At 45.5% G+C, this 17,144-nt stretch overlaps 1 protein-coding gene across 9 annotated transcripts in view; it reads left to right on the forward strand.

Moving 5' to 3' along the window:
- Positions 1 to 1,404: 1,404 nt before the first annotated feature.
- OPTN (optineurin) overlaps positions 1,405 to 17,144 on the forward strand; it is a 42,219-nt gene continuing 26,479 nt past the window's right edge. Inside the window, exons 1-7 of one of the 9 annotated variants that reach the window (XM_019933440.3) lie at positions 1,414 to 1,601; positions 1,905 to 2,098; positions 6,194 to 6,322; positions 8,421 to 8,597; positions 9,202 to 9,404; positions 13,890 to 14,051; positions 16,317 to 16,390. In XM_019933440.3, the coding sequence (XP_019788999.1) occupies positions 8,432 to 8,597; positions 9,202 to 9,404; positions 13,890 to 14,051; positions 16,317 to 16,390 (605 nt within the window). In that variant the 5' untranslated portion in view covers positions 1,414 to 1,601; positions 1,905 to 2,098; positions 6,194 to 6,322; positions 8,421 to 8,431. Of the gene's footprint in view, positions 1,602 to 1,840; positions 2,099 to 6,193; positions 6,323 to 7,175; positions 7,220 to 8,420; positions 8,598 to 9,201; positions 9,405 to 13,889; positions 14,052 to 16,316; positions 16,391 to 17,144 lie in introns of those variants that run through there. The other 8 variants (XM_019933438.3, XM_073801655.1, XM_073801656.1 and 5 more) reach the window with 8 other exon arrangements.

The raw sequence follows: 17,144 nt of genomic DNA on the forward strand, positions 1-17,144 counted from the left end.
ACGCCTCCCCCCACCCCTAACTATCCCACCCCATCCCATCCCATCCCTGCTCCGAGCTTCTCTAATACTCATTTAAGCTCTCCTTTAACATGGTTTAAAATACCGGAAGTGAGCCCGTAGAGTTGACTCGCCCCAGGCACCCCTAACAAGCCCAGGAGGGGCCCTCCAGAATTGGGTCTGGGGCACGTACTGACTTGCTAGCCCTCTTTGCCTTGAGCAGGGGGTTAGTCTCTGGGTGGTGTTAAGGGTCGGGCAGGAAGAGCTGGCCTGGAGCAGGCGGTCTAAATAGAGGAGTTGAATCCTTCAGGATACCAGGAGAGGGCGCGTCCCCCCTTTCCTATTTCGATTAGGGTTTTTTTTTTTTCCGTTTCCGTCTAACCAGCAAGCAGTTCGGGTGAGCAGCAACGTGCTTGGTATCCCGCTGATTTGAGCAGCGTCAGCCTCTTCATTCGTAAATCAAGCTTCTTCCCACGTGCGACGCGTCCTTCTTACTCTTCAGCACAAACCTGCTCCCAGACTCTCTCTCCCCCACCTCCTGGGACGCCGCCCAAATTTGTTTTATCTTACACGAGTGGCCTGTTACCCGGAGAACCGGCCGCACCGGCTTCGCCGAGACCTGGACCTCGCGATCAGACGCTTTGTGTGTCCTGTGTCTGCGTCCTTGCTTATCCCTCTTCGCGGTGCTTAGGATGCAAACTAGGGCGGCTCTCCCTCCTTCCTCGTCTTGTTTCCTCACTTTTCACGCTGTCTAGTCTGGAGGCAACCACCCTCCTCCGGTCCAGTAGATCAATACTTCTGCCTTCCAGGTACAGTCCAGGTCGATCTAGTAATCCCACCTGCCTGGAGCACCTGAAACCTCCGAGTGTCAACGGCTGGCCTGTTCCCCGGGAACAAGAGCCCCAGAAGCATCCGGCAGGCTTTGTGTTTTTAATTAAAGGTCTATTTCAAGGGCAAAATCGGGTGGAAAGCCGTGAGTGCTCAATTAACTCTATCTAAATGTAAGGCCTTTAACAGAGGTTGAGGTCTCGTCCCAAGGATGCCTGGGACCGTCGCCCTCTTTCGGTGGGGCGCAGCGGCCCCCGTGGCTCTGGACTGCTACAGGCACCCCCTGCGGCGAAGACCGACACCTCACACTCCATTTAATTAACAGTGTTTTAATTAACGCCGTCCGTCAGGGCAGTCACACTGGCTTAACGCGCAACCCGCATTAACCCGCGTCCGGGTCTGCACCCTGGGAGAACTGCGGGGCTAGCAGGGAGGCTGTGGGCAGGCCCACGAGACAGGCAGGGAAGAGAGTTGGGGCGGGGCCTGCGGGGGGAGCGGCCTGCCGAGGGGCGGGCGTTGGGGTGGGGCCTGCGGCGGGCGGGGCCCGGGAAATTCCCGGGCGGAGGTGAGGAGGCTGGCGCGACTGTCAGCTGAGCAGCGCTGGGTGGGGTCGCGAGGCCGCGCGTCCGCCAGAGGCTCCCCAGTCCCCGCCGCCGCCGCCGCCGCCCCCGGCCGGTCCCCTGGTCGGCGTCTGCATCCGGGTCCAGAGCCCTCTCCCAGCGGTAACGATGCCGAGGAGGCAGTGACCCCGAGGGAGGCCAGAACCCGGGCGGCGGGTGAGCCGGGGCAGGGGGCGGGTAGGGGCTCCCTCTCCGCCCTGGAAGCGGTTCCCGTAGCCGCCTTCCCTGCGACCCGGAGCCAGTAGGGACGTGGGTGGAGAGGGTGGGGCGTCCCCTCGGGTGGGTCGGCTGAGCTCGCTGGGAGGGTTTCCGGGCCCTGGCGATCCTGACCTGGTGCGGAAGGGCAGCGGGGGCGTCCAGCCCAAAACGCCCCTTCCCCCTTTTTTACCCTCCAGGCTGGCCGCAGGTGCCTTCCCCTGTAGGTCATGAAGGTGGTCTGAGGCTGACATCCTTCCGCAGGTTGGGAATGATTGTACAGCCAGTTCCTCATTATAAGGGAAGGGGTTAAGGACACACCTTTGGAAGACGTGCAAACTACTCTAGCTTTACGAGATGGCCCAGGACACTGAAGAACCGGTGACCGCTCTCTAAGGTGGCGGTATTACTGAACAGCTGAAAAGAATCTTCATAAACCGTTGTGTCTAGGAGGGCATGTATGTATGTATGTGTTTGTGTGTGTTTATAGATACATAGAGAATATGAATATGTGATGAGGCCGAGAACCCCAAAGGGATTGTTTCTATCGTGTAAGCTGCAAGCAATGAGCATCGCTAAGAGAAAATGTAACCCAGGTTCCGTCTAGCCTCCTTCCTCCACCAGGAAGACTGCTGTATGGAAATTATATGCCACAGCACTGCTTAAGGATGAAACGGAAAACCAAAACTTAAAACATCAAAAGCCTGGGATCTGGTTAAGCAAACGCACTGTTAACAGAAGAACCCCTCACCCTTGCTCTTTGCCGGAAGGAGAGAAGAGCTAGGGGGCCCTGGCCACCCCGCCCAGGATATGCCCAGTTTGGAGTGGGCTGGGGAGGTCCAGTAGCAGAGGCCAGTCCAGGGACTGCCCCGTAATGCCCTGGGCAAGACAAGTCGAAATGTAGCCTGTAGAGAGGACAGTAATTAGAGTCTTCCGGGTGATTGGCCAGTTCTTCTACTGGGCCAATTTTAGTTTTTCATTATAAAAGTAGTATTTTTTTTTTTTTTGGTAACTGACCTCAAGTTGCATATTAATGTTATGGGTTCCAACTAAACTCTCCGAAAAAACAAAAACAAACATTCTTGAAAGGAATTGGTCACTGTTTTACCCTCCCATGGAATCCCCACCCTTAGGTAGGGGCACATGGCTATTCTCTTCTCCAAGCCTCACTTTTTCTGAATTTTATAGAGACTTGGACTGTGTGATATGTTCTTTGGAATCTATGGAATAGTAAATCCAAAGGAAAAGGAAGAAATTAAACTGTGTTTTGAAAATAAAACCTGTTTCACTGAGAAAGAAAAAAATTATATTGAAAGTTCTTGTTTTCACTTTGACCTATTATGTGGGTTGAGTAATAGAATATGTGTTATGAAATGACATCCAGATACCTTTGTAGTAGTGATATTTTAAAAGTGGTACTAATTTTCAAAATAAATTGAGTTCAAGAATCCGGAAATGAGTGCCACTGAACTGTAGAAAAACTCATAATACTAGTATGTCGGGTTTGTGTTTTACAAGTGTATGACTTTACCTCTTACACTATAGCTTCATTTCATTTCAGCAGACATTTCCTGAGAGCCTGCTCTCAGTGTGCCAGTCTGCAGGAAGAATAAAATAGAGACCTTGACTTAGGTTTGATGGGAACATAGACTGGCATGGTGTGATCACAGTACTTTACATAAAAGGACCAAGGGGGTGGAACACACAAAGCGCTGTTGGGTGCTCAGAGGAAAGAACAGGTCATTTTACACAGGACATCTGTTCGAGCTGGCATTGAACTGTCCAGTGGGAGTTTGCCAGGGTAAAAGCAGATCCAGGCATCTCGGGGAAGGGTAGAAGAGCAAAAGAAGGCCAAGAACTGTGAGCTCTTTAATGTGCCTCCGGCATGAGTGGCATTGGTGACAGGAGATGATACTCCTGGGTAAGTGGGGGCCAGTCTCTGAAAGGCCATGTTTGTCTTGCTTGGGAGCTGGAACTCTGTCTGTGTGGGAGGGGTTTAAGCAGGGGGATGCCCTGGTATTAGGAAAGAAACCATGGAGGTAGTGGGGCTGCAGTGGAAGGAGATGAGTCCAGCCATGGAGGAAGCTATGCAAATTCATTCAGCAAGTATTTGTTGAACCCCCATATATGTCGCGTAATGTTCTAGGTGCTAGGGACACGGCAGTGGACAAAACAGACGAAAGTCCCGTACTCTGTGGGCCAGACAAGACAAGAAGGGCCTGACCTAAGCTGGTGGGGATTGAGAGGAGGTGGGAGTGACAGGACTCGGTGACCCATTAGACTTGGGGGAAGAGCAAATAGGAAGAATCAAGCATAACTCTCAGGTTCCTGCCTTGGGTGATGAGGCTGTCTATTTCCATTTTCTGTATGTTTGCACTTACGAAAGTCAGAGTACCATTTCTGGCATAAAAGCTAAGTCTTCTTTTACCCCCTTAATAGGATATGTACTTTGAGTTCTTTTTCCGGGATGGTGATGAGTTTAGTTGATGCAATCTTGGAATGTTACTCAATCCCCTTGAAAACCCAAACCAGGATTTGCCAATAGCCAGCAATTGTCTCTGATCAGGAAATAGGTTTTCACTGTTTAAAACTAATGTATCCATGTGGGGATTGAACCTGTGAATACTTAATCAGCAGGTTCGGAGAATCAGCCACACCAGGGTAAGGACCTGGGTTTATTCTGTATTATTCTTGATGGTCCAACGACCAATGGAGAGAAGTCAGTGTAAGGCAGATTTCTGTTGGATACAAAACAGCTTTCTGGCAGTCAGAGCCATCCTGGAATAGAATGGGCAGTTGCCTGCTAAGGTCATGTGCTCATTTTTTCTGTCATTGAAGTCATTCGAGCCTGGTCTATATGACCATCTGCCATGGAAACCGGACAGGACATTCCTGCATTGAATAAGTTCGGCTGGGTCATTTTTAAGGCCAACTCAGAAACAAGATTTAAGCTCCTGCCTACGAAGTCAAGTCACTGCTGTAATTACTTGACCTCTGGAATTAAGAACAATAATTATAATCAGGAATTTGAATAGCAGATCCAGGAATAAAATCTAGGAGATTTTGCTTTTGATCTTCCACCTTCCAGGTGGTTCCTATTTTTCCTCATTGGTGAAATCTTGACAAATCCTGTGCTAAATTAATTCACCCTTCTGTAGTTAAAAATAAAACACCTTTGTTTAGAAATGATGCATTTCTGATCATTGGTTGGATTTTTATGAGAAATTCTGTTATTAGACAGAATCTTGGAGTAAATGGCTTAGTTCCTTCGTTCATAACCTTTGAGGATGTGTGCAAGGATTTATAATACATCCCTGCATTTTCTCAATTGAAAATATTTCAAGGTGATGCTAAACATTTAGAGAATTCAGCTTTCTCTACCTGGCATTCTACCAGTAGACATCTCATATACGCACTGTACTGTGATAGGTTGTAATGACGCCCCCCAAATATTCTAAAATCATAAAATGCACTTTGAGTCACCAAAAATCAATTAAATCGCTTTTGGTAAAATTTTGTTTATAAGTATTTATGTGCTTATGTTTGGCATTTATGTTAACTTCTTATATACTATGACATTTGAATTACCAAATAGTTTTCCTAACAATGCTGCGTAGCAAAGAGCTCACTATAATCGGGACGGGCGTATGTATTAGTGAGAGAGGGCAGCATGGCTATGAGGGTGCTGGGGTGTACGTGCTGGACAGTGCGGGTTGGACTGTGATCTTGCTAGAAGCTTAATACTTTTCATAGGGCTTTTGAGCTGAAAGCAGCTATAGTGATCATCATTTGCTAGGCAAGTCAGTAAATCATCACAGAGGTCAGATGAGTTCTCAAGGTCACGTGTCTGGTTAGTGGCACCCGGTTTATTTTTCTACCGTCTCCCTCAGCATAACCCTGTTTGTTTTTTTTTTCTCTCATGTCCTTATAAAATCTGGGCAACCAGAAAAAGTTGATAAGTAGAATCGGTTTTAACTGTTACAGTTGTGCCTCAAGTCTTGGTGGAGATATAACGGAAAGTCAAGGAGGAAAAATACCGGAAGGAACAGTCTCTCTTTTCTCCCCTCCCCCTTCCCTTCTCTCCCCTCCCCCTTCCCCTACTCTTCCCTCCCTCTGCTTTAGATACTTTAAAAACAAATCTGTTAAAGGTCTCCAAAGTATAGTCTAATCCTTGAATACCTGAGGAAATTTAATATTGACAAGTGAATGACACACGTTACAAGGATTTTATCTTTGTCAATTACTTAGAATTTTAGTATTCTTTGCAAAATAGATAGGAGCACTGTTATTTAGTAAAAACCCATTTTTATGAAATTTTAGCGCCAACATAGTACTATGCAAAAATGAGTTTTATGGAAAGTCAGAAACTGGCTTTATCCAAATTATTTTATGCAAAATAATCCAAATTACTTTATTGGGGAAAACAAGAGCAGTCTATTCTGGTCACCTAATGCTAAGAGATAGCACACTTTAGCAGTGTACTTCTTTCTAAATGAATCAGGATATGCTTTCAAAAGGCTCAAAATGCTTTATCCGTGTTTTTCACTTCACAGACTTGCCGTCCTCATTAAAGAATTCCATGAGGATGCCTTTCCTGTGCCAGCTGCTCTAGAGGAATCACACAGGCCACAGTGCTGAGGGCCGGCTGTCCCCTCAGCAGCACTCTCTCTGATTTCCTACAGGTCCTTTATTTTATTTATTTTTTAAACATCTTTATTGGAGTATAATTGCTTTACAGTGGTGTGTTAGTTTCTGCTGTATAACAAAGTGAATCAGCTACACATATACATATATCCCCATATCTCCTCCCTCTTGCATCTCCCACTCTCCCAATCCCACCCCTCTAGGTGGTCACAAAGCACTGAGCTGATCTCCCTGTGCTATGCGGCTGCTTCCCACTGGCTATTTTACATTTGCTAGTATTTGTAAGTCCATGCCGCTCTCTCACTTCATCCCAGCTCACCTTACAGGTCCTTTAGACCAAAAGCAGGTCACCAGGCTCTCAGTTCCAGGAGACCTCCAGAGAGCCTAGGGATTGCCTCCTGCCAGTGGGAAAGAAGCACCGCTCTGCACCCCAAGGGTTTGGTGCATTAATATACGGGCGTTAATACATGGTGGTTTCCCCAGCTTCTGCCCTAACATGCGCAGGGACTTAACAACAAAAACCATAACTGAAGCTTCCCTTGCAGCCTCTTAGAGAGAGAGTCATTTGTACTCTGCCTTCCTGTCGGCAGTGGCAGGTTCTATCGGCACACGTGGGAACTTCTCACAGGGACGAGGTTCTTTGGACGCAGTGAAAATTTGTTAGTAACTTGTTTGTAAGCAGTTCATTGACTGTTATTGCTAAGAAGTAAGAAGAAAAAATCCTTCCGGCAGCCTTGGTTATTTCTTTAAGATTTCTGGCAGTGTGCGATGGATGGGTGAAGTGGAATCTGAACTCTGGGTGAGGTGAATGGGCCCGCCTTCCATGTTTATCTATAGAGCACACCCAGAGGTTATACAGCAATAGATCAGAGAGCACTTCTCTCTCCTCAGCTTCCAGTGACTGATGCCGTAACTCTGCAATTCCTCATGAAAAGGTATATCATCATCTTTGTGAAATGTGTAAAGGAAAATGTTTGCCCACAGCATTTGATTTCTGTGTTTGCCCAGGTGGTAGGCCATACAGAAGTACAGTTGGGATACGCCCATCTATCTTATTTATGGTCACACTGACCCCTCGACAAATAAAGTGGTATGCTTAAAGTATTCTCAGAATATGCAACAACTAAGCAAGACTTTCTTAGTCTTTTAGAACGCTTTGCAAAAGTATCGACTATGGAAGCCTAAGTATTCAGTGCTGCCTTCACTGTATGACAGGGCTGGGTTTTGGAATCATCCTTAATGCTCGGTTGTGCCCTTCATTGAGTGACCTTGGATGAGCTATAAAACCTCTGTGAACTCAGCTCTGTCACCAGGAAAATGGCTGTCTAGTTGAGTTTTAGTGAGGATTAGAAACTGACAGTCTGGTGCAGTGATCAAGAGCATAGTAAGCATTCGAAATATGTTAGTTCTCCCTTTCCTCTCAGCCAAATATACAAGAAATAAAGAGATTTTGTAACAATTAATTATTGAGATATAATTCACATACCATACAATTGCACCCAAAATAGGAAGATTTGAGCTTAAAGATTTTTCTGGGGAAAAATCCATTTAATAATACTTTGCCAACATCTACAAATGTATACATGGAAAGCCTCTTGAACTCCCCACGTTAGGATTCCTGATCATCGTGGTATCATGTCCGTCTCTCCCTCCTCTATCCCCCATCTCCTCGCTGTACCCCTTTATACACACTTATACACAGACATACACATACAAACTAAAGCTAGGATGTACCTTTTTTGTTTAAAAAGGAAGAATCAAGGTTGTTCAAAATATAATGGGAGAGGGCTGCCCTGGTGGCGCAGTGGTTGAGAGTCCGCCTGCCAATGCAGGGGACGTGGGTTCGTGCCCCGGTCCGGGAGAATCCCACATGCCGCGGAGCGGCTGGGCCCGTGAGCCATGGCCGCTGAGCCTGCACGTCCGGAGCCTGTGCTCCGCAACGGGAGAGGCCACAACAGTGAGAGGCCCGCGTACCGCAAAAAAAAAAAAAAATATATATATATATATATATATATGTAATGGGAGAGAAAGCACCTTGTAGAATACTTATTAGCACTTGCACATGGGCTTGTGGGACTCGTGAGGACGCCATGCAGAGGGGAACAGTTATATTTTTGGTTTGTGACTTTTCCATAGGAACTGCTGCCATGTCCCACCAACCAGTTAGCTGCCTGACTGAAAAGGGGGACAGCCCCAACGAAACCACAGGAAATGGACCCCCCAGTCTGGCTCACCCGAACCTGGACACGTTCACCCCGCATGAGCTGCTGCAGCAGATGAGAGAGCTTCTAATTGAGAACCATCAGCTGAAAGGTGAGCAGCACCGGCCCCATGTTTCTTCATTCACGCTGGGCCTTCGGGAATGCCATCCTTTGGTAATAGCTTATAGGTGAATCCCTGTCTCTGCGCCTGGTTCCTTGGGGGAAGAAAGAGCACAGAATTAGCTCTGAGTAAGGCTAAAGCTGTTTCCATTGTTTACTTTTGGATACAGGTAAAAATAAAGAGTATGCATCTCTGGGAAATGGTATAATGACATTTAGCCCATTTAAAAGGAAAAAGAAAACAAGGCTGCTATTATTACAGAGTTAGTCCTAAATATTACCTTAAAAGAAAGCATTCTAATATCTCCAGCCATGGTTTTTGGGAGAACCAGTGTTCGAATCCAGGAGTGATGGACCTCAGTCTATGTAGTTATTAATAGACATTTTGTTATAAGTCAATAAAATCAATTTTATTTTCTTGAGACTCTTCAGGACTAGAGACGACATTAGACTCTGCTAGTCCTGTCTGGAAGTGGAAACCACTCACTCATCTTGCTTCGCAGTCTTTCCGGCTGACCCTGGGGCCCAGGTGGGTTCCATTCATGTCCCCAAGTCCAGTCCCCTGGTGTGACACTCTCCCTCTGCACCCCATGCAGAAGCCATGAAGCTGAACAATCAAGCTATGAAAGGACGATTTGAGGAGCTTTCAGCCTGGACAGAAAAGCAGAAGGAAGAACGCCTTTTTTTTGAGACCCAGAGCAAAGAAGCCAAAGAGCGCCTAACGGCACTGAGTCTTGAAAATGAAAAACTGAAGCAGGACCTCGGAAAACTAAAAGGGAAAACTGAAAGGTCATTCGAGGTGAGCAGACTGACCACTTGTGATTTTACTCTGTTCGTATCTGTAGTGCAGTCTTACTTGACCAGACGTCTAGATCAAAACCTTTCACGGTGCAGGCTAGATGGGTGCTTTGCATTATCTTGAAAGAAGTGTGCTTGATGAGAACATTGGTTACAATTTTAAGGGTCATGGATAATCTCTGGTGAAGGAAAGAAATGGGTGAAGCTTTGACCATATTGATTATAGTCAAAACAGTGTTACGGTTATAAGTCAGTATTTTGTATTCATTATAGATGGTACGGAAGGACCTCTGCCTAGAACCATCCAAGTGTTAGTCGTCAGTTTATGTCTTTGGTGTAGAATTACACTTTAGAAATCTATCACTCAGAATTTTCACTCATTGACCTTGTCCTTTCTCTCCGTCTAAAATAGATTCCTCGCTTTATGTTTTACATTTACTTCTGAAAACTGGTTTGACAAATGTCATGTGATATGAGGCTGTAGGGTTGCCACATTTCCACTGACCCAAAGAACCCAAGAAGTGTGCTCACACCTGAGAACGAGTATCAAAGATGTGAGTGAAAAAGAAAATCAGAGCACATTTGAAGCCTCTGCCCATATTCTAAGGCTCACTGGGTATTATTTGTTTAGATGGACATCTGCAGTTCATTTTCTTCCAAACCTAGAACTTAACAGCTTTAGGGAGGATGGAACACTGGGTTAATTCTTGGATATCAGTGATTTTCTTTCCTTATTTTTTTTTTCAGTTCATTTACAATATTGTGTTAGTTCAGGTATGCAGCAAAGTGATTCAGTTATATAAATTTTTTTCAGTTTCTTTTCCATTATAGGTTATTACAAGATACATAGTATAGTTCCACGTGCTAAACAGTAAATCCTTGTTGCTTATCTATTTTATGTACAGTAGTTTGTATCTGTTCCCTTATTTTTTTTCTTTTCCATCATGGTTTATTACAGGAAGTAGTTTGTATCTGTCAATTCCATACTCCTCATTTATCCCTCCCCTCATCAGTGATTTTTCTTGAGACTTTACCTTGAACTTTGTTGATGTCTAATTTCTTAAATAGGTAAAGAATACAAACAAAGAAATAAAATAAGGAAAAGAGAAATATGTAATAATCTAAAGAATGAAAAGTTGTTTAGAAAAATATCATAGTTTATATCAATGATCTTACTCATCGACTCCTGCTCATGGGACAATGAAAACATTCAGCTTTAATAAATTTGTATTTGCATTGCAAATGTTTCATTATTGATAAGAGTTATCATGTCTGATGCTTCAGTTTGTCTTACAGTTCAAAGGGCATTAAGTCACTTCTTTGGGCGAAACCTCTCATTGTCTAAATATTTTTGAGGTAGAATACTCTGAAGAAATGATCACTGGGATATAAGGGTAATTTTCTACTTGCTGGAAGAAAATATCTCACTTTGTTTTCCTCCCTTGGCTTTTGGGATGTGGGCTGACAGTTGGCTTCAGCCTGCGGGGGCCCAGCACTTTGAAGCCAAAAAGGAAGCTTCCAGAAGCAGTTTGTCTGCCTGAGATAGTCTGCCTGTAGGTTTTCCAAAAAGGTCCCAGGATTGGAAGAAGTTGAGATCAGAAGCTGGAGCTCTGGACAGCTTCTTTCAGTGCAGACGATCAGCTGAAGCAAACTACAAGCAGGACTCAGAAATGAGCCCTTGGGACAAAGTGACATTTAGGACTCTTAAAAACCCTTGGTCATCAGCTGTATCCCCCCAGACTGTACCTCCCAGGCCCACCCCTTGCCCCCCCTGCCTCTTCTGTAATGTTTGTCCCCTGGACCACCTGTGTTGTTGTTGTTGTTTTTTGGTTTAAAAAACTTTTTTTTTTTAATTTATTTAATTTATTTATTTTTGGCTGCACTGGGTCTTCATTGCTGTGTGCAGGCTTTCTCTAATTGTGGCGAGTGGGGGCAGTGCAATGGGCTTCTCATTGCAGTGGCTTCTCTTGTTGCAGAGCACGGGCTCTAGGCACGCGGGCTCAGTAGTTGTGGCTCGCGGGCTCTGGAGCGCAGGCTCAGTAGTTGTGGCTCGCAGGCTCTAGAGCGCAGGCTCAGTAATTGTGGCACACGGGCTCAGTAGTTGTGACGCACAGGCTTAGTTGCTCTGCGGCATGTGGGATCTTCCTGGACTAGGGCTCAAACTCATGTCCCCTGCATTGGCAGGCGGATCCTTAACCACTGCGCCACCAGGGAAGCCCAGTTGTTTTTAATTTAGGCCCTCATCTTCCTGATTTACTAAAGCTCTCAAGGCCTCAGATTTTCCTCACTCATGCTGGCCTGTCTTTGCTGCTGCTTCTGCAGAATGCGCCCCTCCTCCCCACTCACCCACCCCCACAAGCCATCAGGGCCTCTCCTGTGGTCTGTGTCACACAAGGGAAGGGAGCAGGGAATTTCCTTTGGAAATCTGCCTCTGATCTTTAGGGTGAGGCCGAGGCATTACTGGTTCTGTCCAGTTTCACTGAATTATACATCGTAATGATCTCTAAAGAGTACTTTTTAACTTTTAACTACAGATGGCCAGGCAAAGGTCATTAGATAGATTCTTGTTTTTGGATTATAAAATGGCATATCATCCTGGGCACATTTCCAGGACAATACAAGCACAGAAAAAGACAGAGAAATTGTTGTGTCACGAAGGCTAATCAGTGCTAAGTGCTCAAAACTGATGAAACACATAACAAATAATGGAGCTGGGCTTGAGATCCAGAGAATAAGCCCTGGAAGTTTAGTCCGGGAAGACGATGGTCAGAGCCTTAACAAGTGAAATGCAGAGAAATTTAAGGTGTCACCTCATAAGGTGTTTTATAGCCAAATCAGCGGGTCCGTAATTTCCCCAGGGTAGCTAAGAGATCCGCACAGTTGCATAAAAGAAAACTAACCTGACATCTGAGATTCTAGAGTCATGGCCTTATATCCCTGGTCGTCAGACCCTTGTTTAAAACTCTTATTTCCTTCCTTAAAAGTCCATTCTTCACAGTGTACTCAGGGAGGGCAAGAGGGTGGATGTGAAAATCCCTCACAGAGCATAGTCTTGCCCTTCCCCGCCTGCTTCCTAGTACCAGGCTAGGCAGTACATTTTCTTTTATGTTTTCGTGCCTTTAAATATACATTTCTTTGGTCTGAGTCATTACCAGGAGAGACTGCACAGGCTTCTAACCTTTCCTTACAGACCTAACCCTTCAGTTTTACAACGCGTTGCTTTTTGTAACGCTTGTGGGAGTTTCCTAGCAAGACGATGGTCCAAATGAAGGCAGAGCATGATTCCACTGGTGTGAGGGGCATTTCCATGCTGCCAGTTACTACCAAGCCCTCTCTTCTTAATACTTCATGGACTAGCTGGTTTATGGTCCGTGCACAAGCCTTTCTGATAATTTTTTGGTTTTACTATAAGCCTTTGGGCCTGTTTACCATTCCTTAGGAGATCTGTCATAGGGGTGTGTGTGTGTGTGTGTGTGTGTGTGTGTGTGTGTGTGTGTGTGTGAGAATTTTCTGTGTGTTGCAATCCTCTGATAATCTCAAGTGTATGTGTTTCTGGTGGTACCATGTCCATAAGAGCAGTGAGGGAAGAAATCAGAGAGGCTAAGAAGGTCACGACTGGAAGAGACCACAGAGACCACGTGGTACCACGTCTTTCTTTCTGAGCCGAGAAAACTGAAGCCAAGACATTGAGTGAATCTGCTCAAGGTGACGCGTGCTCTGATTAGCAGAGTGTCTAGTGGACTAGAATCTGCTCTCCCTTCTCCCAAGTAAAAACACCACATGTCCACAGGCTCTTTCTCTTATGACTTTGTCATATGTAGTAACTGCAACAGGATGAACACAGCAGGTACTCAGGGAAATATTAATGTTTATTATTAATTTTTATAGAGGCAGAAATTTAATTTTTCCACCCTTGGTACCAGCCTCTGAATTTTCAGTTTTCTTATTTCTCACCAGACTTATTTTTAGCAACCTTAAAACATGAGCATAGAGTACTGTAGCAACCAGACTACATACCTGGGAGAATTTCGTTGTGTTTTGTTATTACTATAACATTATGCCCTTGGTGCTCTGGCTTCTGAGTAGACATGACAAGAATGGGGAGAGTAGGGGTGGGTATGCATTTGTAGGGGGGAGAAAAAGGCAAGAGGTTGAGTTGTGGCAGTTCTTTGTGGAATTCGGGACTAGAATTTACAAGTCTACCATTGCCAAAGTCTGGCTGGTTACTTTCATGGCATCAGATTATTTCAGCATGCTGAGGAAGCCTTTCTTGTCATGAGGTTATTTTAACTTCCACTTGTTTGCATATGATAAAATAATGTAAGCTTTTCCATTTTAATTGGCATGTCAAAATAAATGGCTAAGGATAAGCTAGAATATTCTACTGTGAAGCATAGCTGTCTTGCCAGTGGGTATGGAGACACTCGAGTCTGATGGCCAAGTCCCTAGCGTGATTCATTAATTCACTTTGCTCCTCGTCCCCGAGGTCCCCAAGGCAGAAGCAGAACAGGAAGTGGAACAGCTGAAGACCCAGGTGGCACGCCTTCAAGCTGAAAAGGTCGATCTGCTGGGCATCGTGTCTGAATTACAACTCAAGCTGAACTCAGGTGGCCCCTCCGAAGACTCCTTTGTTGAAATCAGGATGGCCGTAAGTGTGTTGGTTTGGGTTTTGTTTTAAGCAAGTTACAGAAACCTCACCTGGACAGCTGCTACAAATACCACCATTTCCTTTCAACATGAGGTAGCCAGATAGTGGGGAAACTTCAGCGTAGTCAGCGTAAATGTATAACATGATGCTTGTGGCTATCATAGCTGAAATGGAAAATACTGATTACCTTTTATGACCAAAGAGATAGTCCTTTTTCTTCCAGTATGTCCTGACAAGAGATAGTCCTTTTTCTTCCAGTATGTCCTGACAAATTTATGTGACTGACCTAAAAAGAAAAAAAAGGCATAAACGTTTTCAGCCCAGGACTCAAAGCTGTGTTCAGCATTTCACTTAGGTAAGCGGAGTTGTGATCAGATGCGGTAAAATCAAAAGGCTTTAAAACACTTACTAATAACAGAACCCTCTTTTCAAGCAAAGTCTTACGAGGAACGTTGGTATATTAAAACTAAGAAGTGGAGAAAAGAAAGAGCAGAGCGGTTCTGGTTGTACCCTCAGGGAATACCCTGGCTTGTCCCTGCCCTCTAACGGCAGCTGCTAGGGAACCCCCGAGAACAGGGTTTGAAGGCAGGGTGGTCTAACTGGCATGTATGTGCAACCCCAAATGACGCGAGCTGGGCGAGGCAGCATGTGCCGGCCCATCCCTGGTGGGAAGCATGTGTCGGGGTAGCTGGCGTGCAGGCAGTCCTGCTAAAGAGCACAGAAGGTAAGTGAAGCCCAGAGGGACCTCTCCTCTGCCACTAGAAAAAAACTGCATACAGGGTGAGGGAGACAAGCCCAGGAGGAGAAAATCCTCCCTCACACACACAGTCACTCCGGCTTTGTCGGAGTACACGTCTGATACAGGCAGAAAGGTTACCTGTGTCTCTGAAAGAGAAAACTCGACTTTGTAGGTAAGTGGGAGTGGGGCGGGGTGAGGGGCACCTTACGAAAGCTTAATAACTAATGGATGTGTCTGAAATGGTCGAGTGCGACTTTACCTTCTCATTTATTTGCTGTGCACAAGGTGAACAGAGTTGCAGAATGGCTCTTAATAGCCCTACCACCCACGCCCCTCATAAATTTTCGATGAATAGGGGCTGAAGTCAAGCGAAGTAAAATACTAATCAGGAAGTACACTAATGTCAGAGGACTCTTTCTGCAAGTGAGCAAAGATTATGAAAACACAGCGTTGATCAAAGCGTTAACCTTCTGCAGATAGCTGATAAAATTCAGGAAGCCCAAGGAGCGTATCAGAAGTTTCCAAATGAGGCTTCTTTCTTTGGGATGAATGGTTAGCATAATATTCTCCCTCACTGATGAGTGACAGTTATTTCTAGTGTCAACATGTTTTTCTTGCCTTGCTTCTGTGAACAGAAAAACACTGCCCAAGATTTAGGAATGGTGTGCACACACAGAATTGTCTAGAACCATCTCTGTATTTTTGGAAGATCTTTCTGCTAGCTCACTGGAATAGAAATGTCTTTCAAGGGACTTCCCTGGTGGTCCAGTGGTTAAGAATCTGCCTTCTGATGCCGGGGATGCCGGTTTGTTTCCTGGTCAGGGACCTAAGATCCCACATGCTGCAGGGCAATGAAGCCCACGTGCCACAACTAGAGAGAAGCCCGTACGCTGCAACGAAAGATCCCGCATGCCTCAACTAAGACCCGACGCAGCCAAATAAATATTAAAAAAAAGAAAAAGAAAAAGAAACGTCTTTCAAATCATTTAAGTGTCTTAGTCTTCCTGTTCCCTAAGTGGCCCGACATGCATGCAGATTTCTAATAGGAGCCATCCTATGCTTGTGAGCCTGGCCCGCAGAAAACAGCCTTCTTTTCACCGTGGCTTCAGCAAGTTCTAACATTTTGCATGTTAAAGGACTGTGTGGGAAAGGTATGTGGAACTGTCACTAGCTCTGTGTGACCTTAATCTGGTCGGGGAGAAGGGAACTGCCAAGGAGAAAGAGAAGAAGATAAGCTTTCCTGTGCTGGCGGTCAGGTTGACTGCTGAATGAGAGGAGCCCGACCTTCTCGACCTTCTCGTCTTCGCCTGGATGTTTATAGTCCTGACGGGGAGTGCAGGTTGAGGGAAGGGTAAATTTCCATTACATTTGAGTGACCGAATTTAAACATCTCACATTTCCACGTTTGATAGGTTCCTTGGGTTGTGTGTCATCCAAATTCCTGCTCTTTTGCCTTTTTCTCTTTTGATAAGGAATTTGTCTTGCAGACATACTATGTTAAATCCCTTTCATTTCTGCTTTTACAGGAGGGAGAAGCAGCTGTGGCAACGAAAGAAATCAAGCCAAGTCCTGGGCCCACAAGAACTGATTCCACTGACATGTATGTGAAGACAGACTAGGGCTTTCAGACAGACACGCTGGGCAGTCTTGTCACTTTCAGCTCTCCCCTGGGAGGCCAAACATGGTGGGCTGAAAAAGCCACTTATTAATTTATACCGGGACCTTTCAAGAATGTTCCATTTGAATTGCTATTTAATGTTGCAGCCCCAACTGGTGGAGAAGAAAAACTATGTTTGGTGCCTTTGTCGGTGAACTGACCCCTCACCACTCTGTGTAGAGGTGTTTCGTCTCCATCAGATGGGCAGTGAAAACAAGCTTCTTCTCAATTAAGAGACCCATGTTTCCTGATTTGTTTACCGGTGCAGTCTGATCCGGACCAGGCTGCCCAGCTGATAAGGGGGAAGTTTCCATTTCGTCTTCCCTGTTCATTCCCGAGTACAAGCCAAGGTGACTAATTCAGGATAATCTTCCATAGCAATGACTGTTGTTGCTCTGAGTGACGGTGGCTGTTTTTTGAAAGTGCCCAGATATCTTACCTGGTGAACTGCAAGTAGACTTGTGACAAGTAGATATTAGGAAGCCGACATCTTAAGAGGTGGGGGGACCTTGAGGAGGAGACGGCAGGGGAACTGGGCACCTGAGTCTCTTGCAAGCAGCTCTGACCCAGAATGCGCTGTCAGCTCATCCTCTGTAAGCAGGTTCCTACTGCATGACTCTGCTTAAGAAGAGTTATCTGAAAATTTCCCTAAGGATCTCTTCCCTCATAGGCTTTTAGTATCTTTTTTCTATAACTT

Source organism: Tursiops truncatus, chromosome 2, assembly GCF_011762595.2.
Source record: "Tursiops truncatus isolate mTurTru1 chromosome 2, mTurTru1.mat.Y, whole genome shotgun sequence".
NCBI lineage: Eukaryota > Metazoa > Chordata > Mammalia > Artiodactyla > Delphinidae > Tursiops > Tursiops truncatus.